This window comes from Panicum hallii, chromosome 8, assembly GCF_002211085.1.
Source record: "Panicum hallii strain FIL2 chromosome 8, PHallii_v3.1, whole genome shotgun sequence".
NCBI lineage: Eukaryota > Viridiplantae > Streptophyta > Magnoliopsida > Poales > Poaceae > Panicum > Panicum hallii.
Window position 1 is genome coordinate 25015046 of NC_038049.1, and position 7750 is coordinate 25022795.

Sequence of the window (7750 nt, forward strand, 5' to 3'; positions counted from 1 at the left end):
TTCCGTGCATACTACCTACAACGCCAAAAAGTATGCCGAGATCTATTTAGATCAAATCGTTCATCTTCATGGAGTACCTAAGACCAATGTTTTCCTAGACGGAAAACGGTAGACGAACGGCGAGGGTCCGTTTAGGGTTTAGACGGGTTTAGACGTGTTTAAACGGAAATTAAACGGCCTAAACGGTTTGCTACTGTAGCACCGTTTTCAGCAAGATTAAAGAGGACTTTACTAACCTTTTGTGAAGTAAACTTGAAGATTTTGATTTTGATATCCTCCCAAGTTGAGATATGTGCCTGAAAAAGAAGGAGCAGCTATTAGAGTATGGTGTAGAACTGTAGAAGTGTAGATAATTGTGCATTACAGGCAGCATATGAACAAGAACAAGATTAAATAGTAGAATACATTAAACATGCTCAATTCAGCTCAAAATCAGCAAATGACATAAAATAATATAGCACCGCAAATAAGTGATAAGCACAAACATAGATAGTTCTTACAAACCAAGCACCACAAATAGGTTCTTACAAACAAAGCAATAGTTCATAAGTTCAGTAGGTAGAGATTAATAGATAGTGGTAATATGGAATTATGGATGATGGTCAAAGCCTCTAGCTTAACCCATCATCCGTCATTGTCTTCCTCCCCCTCTAGCTCATAACCAGTTGTGATCACAACATCTTGGTCCGACTCAAAGTCAATATCTTCCTCATTTATTGGCTCTCCATCAGTTTCGGACAAGGGCTCTTCTTCAATCTCTCTTTCCATAGCTAATCTTGCACTCCTACGAAGTTTTGTGACCTCATCAGGACCACACGTCTCAGCAATTAATCTCCATGTGAGACCTATTACAGGGTCAACATCAGACCCCTCTTCATCTGCACCTTGGGCCATCCATCCTTGAGCAAAGGTTGCTTCGGTTGCTACAAGCAGGTCTGCCCTTTTGTTGTTTTGAGCTTTATTTTTCCTCTTTGCATGAAGATGATTGAATCTAACATAGACAAGTTGTTCAACCCTCTCACATGTGAGCCTATTCCTTTTCTTTGTATGGATCTACAATATATCAAATTCATTGAGCTGCAATTAGTGTTGCTGAAAAAATATGACACGTGCTGAAATGATCAACTAAATTTTTGTAGACTTACTCCTTCAAAACAGCTCCAATTCCTTTCACAACCCGAGGCACTTGATGTTAAAGAGAGGATTCTAATAGCAAACTTTTGCAGTGTTGGAACTTGTGTTCCATAATTTGCCCACCACTTAGCTGCACAAGAAAAATACTTAAGATTTATACAACAAGGCTGAGCAGCCAACTACCAAATTTGATGCAAATAACTTAAATACCTGGACTGAAATTATAATCCTTGCAGCCCAACTGAGCTACATTTTTACCAAAATGTCCAGCTTTATCTTTGAACTTGTGGAAGTCTTCATTGAGCACTTGATTTTGCTTGTCATAGTCACCATGGTAGAATGTTTCAACAGCAGCAAAAAACCCATCTATGACATCCTCATTGTGAAAGATAGAGGGCTTGCTGTAGCTATAATAAGGGTTTAAGCAGTATGCAGCCATGTGAATAGGACAGTCCAACCGTTTCTTCATTTTTTCATCCACGATTTCTATTATGCTCTTGTACAAACCAGTCCCATTCTTGTCCAGATTTCCAACAGCTATTCTAATTTCTTCCTTAGCCTTAAGAATTTCACCATAAAGCCAAGGCATTGATGGTTTAGTATCTCCATCAACCATGCGAAGAACGTTAACTAACGGCTCAAATACTCTCAAGCAAAGAGAAACACCATTCCAAAAACTAGGCTTCACTAATGTGGCTGTAGCTTGTACACCTTTGGCACTTTTCTTGACATGGCTAATTTTCTCCCATTCCTCGCTTTGGGACATCATCCTTAGCTGATCTTTCTTCTCATACAAGCTTTGCAAAGTGAGAAAAGTGGAAGCAAATCTGGTCACACCGGGCCTAACAATGTCTCTTTTCTTTGTGAATTTCCTCATTACAGACAATGTCTTGTGGTGGGCATAAATAAAGATGGTTAGACTTTTTGCTGAATCAAGTGTGTTCTTGAACTTTCTCATCTTCCTAATTCCTTCAAGCACTACGTTTATAGTGTGGGTTGCACATGAAGTCCAAAATAGATTGGGTCTCTTGACATAAAGCATATCCTTTGCTGCCATATTGTTTGCAGCATTGTCCGTGACCACTTGCACAATTGTGCTTCTTGCCATCCCCAAACTTCTCAATAAAGTTGTCCACGAACTCAAAAATGAATTCCCCTGTGTGTGACTCAGCTAAGACTTCCTTTGACTGAACAAAAGATGTTCCAATGCAACAATTAATACACAAGTTCATTATACTCCTCCTCTTTTGATCAGTCCAAGCATCAGTCATTAGAGAGCACCCAGTTCTTTTCCATTCTTCAGCTTGATCTTTAACTATCTTTTTTGTATCCTCTACTTCCTCATGTAGTAGCTTCTTTGCACCTGGACCAAAGCGTCCAGCAGCTTCCAACACTTGATCAAACTCATCACAATTTATTGTGTTGAAAGGTATTCCTAAAATTAAAGTACAAGGGTATTTCTTTCCAAATGCAGCAAACAAGATACTTAAATAGTTAAATATAACAACATCCAGCAAATATTTATCCATTTACCTTGCACATAAATCCACCTTGCAATATATCTCTTCAACTTGTGCGCCTTTCTTTCATTATATGTTCTGAAATTTTTGGCTGGTGAAGGTTTCTTTGATTGGAACCCAAAGAACTAGAGTCAAGAGAGTTTGTAAATTTATCCATAGGACCCACTGCTCGTGGTTGAGAGCTGCCAAAATCATCAAGGCCCGTGCCATCATCTGTGTCCATCTCATTCGCAACAGCATCTATGACCTCTTGTTTTTTGATAGCCTAGCAATTTTAGCTTTCCTTGAGTCTCCAATAGCTTTCTTGCACTTCTCTCTATCCTCCGGAGTTGCATTGGGGCATGACCGGACTTGGCCTTTTATGCCAGCAATATGTAGCTTGAGCCTATAAATCCCTGCCTTCACAACCATAGGACATAGCTTGCACTTTATCACATTCAAATCAGCTGGATTAACAAGGGTTCCATACTCCCACCCTAGGTCTTCGGAATTCCTTTTAACTGCTGGCTTGTCCACTAGATTAGTGCTACGTGGATTCGAGGCAGCAGATGACATCCTGCAGGTTCCATGCAAGCAATAGGAGCAAGAACATCAAGACATGCTATGAGCTAGTATGCAATTATACAAATATAGGGTTCTTATTAGTTATTACAAATATAGGTCATAATTTTTAAAGGACTTCTCGTACAACCATCTAAGTCACCTCTGTTTTCCAGTTACGTCTACTCCAAAAAAAAAAGAAGAATTTTCAGAGTTGACTATAGGATCCTGAGAAACATTTACCATGGTTTGCTGTTGATATTACAACTGCAAAATGGAAAAGTAATGCTTAGACTTAAGGCTGTACTGAGCAGGTGAAAACTTAACAAATTTAGTTCAGAATTTTCAAATTCGACTTAGTCGAACCTTCATTTTCTAACTATGAGATGACATATAATTTGTGAGTACAGCACCAATGCTTGAATATATGCTAGAGTCTCTCTTTTCTGAGAGAACAGAACATGAATTGTTTGATCACTAGATCCATCAAGAACATGAATTGTTTGATCACTCTGTAACTATCACCAACCTACATTGCATTGCATTGCAAGGAGGAGCCGTACCTGGCAATGGAGGATCCCGGCCTCCTCTAGGCGGGTGAGCCTCTAGCGCCTCCTGCCGGCGAGCCCCTACCTCCTCCGTGCCGAGAACCTTCCTCCACAGCGAGCCCCTGCCTCCCCCGCGAGGAGCCCCTGCCTCCTCCACGGCGAGCCCCTGCCTCCTCCGCGGGGAACCCCTGCCTCCTCCGCGAGAACCCCTTCCTCCTCCGCGGGAACCCCTTCCTCCTCCGCGCGGAACCCGTTCCTCCTCCGCGCCGATCCCCTGCCTCCTCTGCGCCGAGCCCCTGCCTCCTCCGCGCCAAGCCCCTTCCTCCTCCTGCGGGGCGAGCCCCTTCCGCCTCCTGCCGGGCGAGCCCCTGCCTCCTCCTGCCGGGCGAGCCCTTGCCTCTGGCCGGCGAGCTGGGCGACCGAGAAAGGAGGGAGAAGGGAGCGGCGGCTGGGAGAAGGGAGAAGGGAGCGACGGCTGGGAGCAGGGAGAAGGGAGCGGCGGCTGGGAGAAGGGAGACGGGAGAAGGGAGCGGCGGCTGGGCCTAGGAGAAGGGTGAAGGGAGGGCGTTGTGCACTCGTGCTAGCTTTTGGGCCAGCCCGCGAAAGATCTTGCCAACTGTGACTTTCCCGCGCCCGGTCCAACTCCAAAACGGGACCCGAAACGGCCCAAACACCGTTTAAAAACGAACAGCAACCATTCCGTTTCGGTCAGCCATTTTTTTCGCCCAGGCCCTAAACAGAACGGTGAGGTCGCGTTTACCGTTTAAACCCGTCTAAACGGCCGTTTAATTCCATTTAGGATAACAAAGCCTAAGATGATCATTTCTGATTGTGGAGCACAATTCATCGCTCGGTTCTGGGAGCAACTTCAACACGCTCTTGGAACTAAGTTAATCTAAAGTTCCGCATATCATCCTCAGACAGACGGACAAACGGAAAGAGTAAATCAAATTCTAGAAGATATGCTTAGAGCCTACGTACTTCAGTACGACAAGAATTGAGACAAATGTTTGTCATTGGCAGAATTTTCTTACAATAATAGTTATCAGACAAGTCTCAAGATGGCCCCGTTTGAAGTATTATACGGTCGCCGATGCCGAACTCCTTTAAGTTGGTCACAAACCAGCGAGCGTAAAATCTTTGGACCCGACCTTGTCACTGAAGCAGAGGAAAAGGTGAAGACTATACAGAATAATCTGAAAGCAGCCCAATCTCGACAGAAAAGCTACACTGACATACAAAGAAGACCGTTACAATTCCAAGTTGGAGACTTCATGTATCTTCAAGTATCTCCAACTCGAGGTGTTCAACGGTTTGGCATAAAAGGGAAGCTAGCTCCTCGATACATTGGACCCTTTGAGATCATCGAAATTTGTGGACCCGTAGCTTATCATCTTCAACTTCCTACTCAATTAGTGGCCATTCATAATATATTCCATATATCTCAACTTAGGAAGTGTGTAAGTTCCTACTAAGATCATCGATCCCCAATCCATTGAAATCGAATCTAATCTAACTTATACCGAACATCCCATCAGAGTGCTAGACACTAAAGAGAGAAGTACTAGAAGAGAGACTATCAAGATGTTCAAAATTCAGTGGGATCATCATACTGAAGAAGAAGCAACTTGGGAAACCAAATCCTATCTTTAGCGAAACTTTCCAGACTTCCTTCAAGCCAACTCCCAAATCTGATCGATCAATTCCATCCTGTTCCGGAATCTCGGGACAAGGTTCTTTTTAGGTGGGGAAGGCTGTGACATTCAGGTATTTAAAAACACACTAGATTCTAGTATAATGTGTGTGTGTCTGATCTTTTGTATGTGTGCAAAAATTTGAATGCGAAGGCAAAAGGATATTTTTATAAATCTGAAAAATTTAAGTCCTGTGGTGCAAAATGGGTGAGAATGGGAGGTAAAATCAAAACATATGAAGGTTATTTTGCAAAAAGTCAAGAACTTACTTTTAAATTGCAAATAGAGGTGAAACTACCCCAAAGGATGCAAATGTAGTGTAGATTTTAAATAGGATTTCTTTAAAGGTTAAAACTTTGCTAAGTTTTATGCTAGTTTCAAATCCTTAGCTCCATTGCAACTGAACCTTAAAGTAAAGTTGTAGATCTTGCTAAACTCTACACTTTTGCTTTTGGGCACATTTCCATTTGAGCTATGGTTTGAAAGTTAACTAGGCTTTACAGTGGAGTCCCTGCACTTTTGGGAAATTGCAACTAAGTCCCCTTCGTCTACCTCCAGCCCCTCTGCTCTATTTTCCACTCTGCCCGACCCCCGCCACCCTCGCTGGCCATGTGCAGAGCACTTGCTACCCCCACGCCGCTTCCCTCTACGCCACATGCCGCCCCAGCACCTGCGCTGCCGCTCTCCACCCCATGCTGGACCCCTCCCTGCCTCTCCACGTCGCGCCGCCGTTGCCCCGAGCCGCCACGCCTCGCGCCGGTTGCCAACAGCTACTCCCTCACCTTCTTCTGGACCTTGAGCACGTCCTGGAGCTCCCCACAGACTCACTCTTGCGCTCACACACGTGCATTTCCACTGCCTTTCGCTTTCCCGTGCTCTCCACCTCGCCGGAGCCCCGCCGCAGCCTCGGCTCGCCGTCGACAGCCGCCTCCGCCGCTTCCCATCCCCGATCCAGTGCTCTAGAAGCACCCCCGCCACCCACTCGTGCTCCGCTGCCTGCCCAATTTCGCTCTCTTGCACCAGAACGACCGGACCACCGCACCGGTGAGCTCGAGCTTCCGCCGCCGCTCGGCCTCGCCGTTGTCCTGTCGATCCACCACCTCTTAGCCCTGGCCAAGCACCCCACTAGCACCACATCATCACGTAGAAGCTGTCTAGCCACTTGCCCGCCGCTCTCCTGCCCTCCGGCCACCGGAATGCCGACGCCGTCCCTCGGACCTCCGCCGCCCGCATCTATTTGCTGTCGACCCGCCGCCTCAGCCCTTCTCTTCCCCAACACCGGCCACCCCCATGACCACCGTAAGCCCCTGAACCTTTTCCTCCACTTGCCCCTCACCGCCGGTGAGCCCCCTCGCCGGAATTTGGCACCGATCGGTTTTCCTGTGTAGCCCGGCCATGGACCCAATTGCAAGGATTTGAATCTTTCCAGGGGCTTTTCTGTAGAAAATCAGAACCCCCCATTCAAAGCAGCCAACTTGTAAAATTCATAAGAATTTGTAGAAAAATCCAAAACTTGCCAAACCAATTTTGTTGTAGTCCTAAAATCTAGCTCTACAACTTTTGTTAGTACAGTTCATATTGAAACCAAACATTTTTAGAGTTATTTTAAAGTTTAGAAAAAGGGTATCTTGAGTGTAACTTTTGCAGGTTAACTTTGTTTCCTGTGAATTTTGGTGAGTAGCTTGTTTAAGGTATGAGTGAGTTTGTGTAAAAATTTCATCTACAATACTGAACCCTAGTTTGAATTAATTTAAACTTATGCAAATCAAGCTTGAAATGATTTAAATTTAATCAAGCATGTTACTAAGGTTTTCATGCTTAGATCTTTTTACCATGTGATGTTCTGTAATAGAGTAGTCCATAGTAAATATTTTAGGAATTTTACAACACTGTTTTGCTTAAGGTTTGCATTTAAACTTGAAATTTGAACTTAATTCAAACACTTTAGTGTCTATTTTCAGAAAATTATGAGAAATTCACAGTAAGCTCATCCACTAGAAGAGGGCTAACCCACTTATGGATTTCAAATTAAAAATCAAACTTGTAACCTAATTCAATTAATTCAACTAATTAGGATAGTTGAATTAGGATACCAATAGTAGGTTTATATTTAAACCTATTGCTTTATGAAATGGTGTATATCAAATTGTTCGATTACAACTTTATCGTGAGATAAAACTCTTAACTCAAGAACCATCTAAGTCAAATTATTGTATATCATGTAGAGTCAGCGACACTCGACGACGGAGACTACGAACTAGTCCCGGAACCCGAGCAAGGATTTTCTGAAGATCCTGCGAACGTCGCCGAGGTC

The 7750-nt window shown here is 44.0% G+C and overlaps 1 protein-coding gene across 1 annotated transcript; it reads right to left on the minus strand.

Moving 5' to 3' along the window:
* Positions 1-624: 624 nt before the first annotated feature.
* Positions 625-2242, minus strand: LOC112903695. Its single transcript, XM_025972922.1, has 3 exons — positions 1345-2242; positions 1146-1264; positions 625-1053 (listed from the first exon to the last, which is right to left on the minus strand). The coding sequence occupies exons 1-3, from the start codon at positions 2240-2242 to the stop codon at positions 625-627; spliced, it is 1446 nt and encodes a 481-aa protein (XP_025828707.1).
* Positions 2243-7750: the final 5508 nt, after the last annotated feature.

Excerpts from the sequence above, each read along its gene's own strand:
- LOC112903695 (XM_025972922.1), bottom strand. The coding sequence starts at position 2,242 with ATGGCAAGAAGCACAATTGTGCAAGTGGTCACGGACAATGCTGCAAAC. Across the intron at positions 1,265-1,344 it reads GGATTATAATTTCAGTCCAG|CTAAGTGGTGGGCAAATTAT; the intron begins GTATTTAAGTTA and ends TTTCTTGTGCAG. Across the intron at positions 1,054-1,145 it reads ATTGGAGCTGTTTTGAAGGA|ATCCATACAAAGAAAAGGAA; the intron begins GTAAGTCTACAA and ends GATATATTGTAG.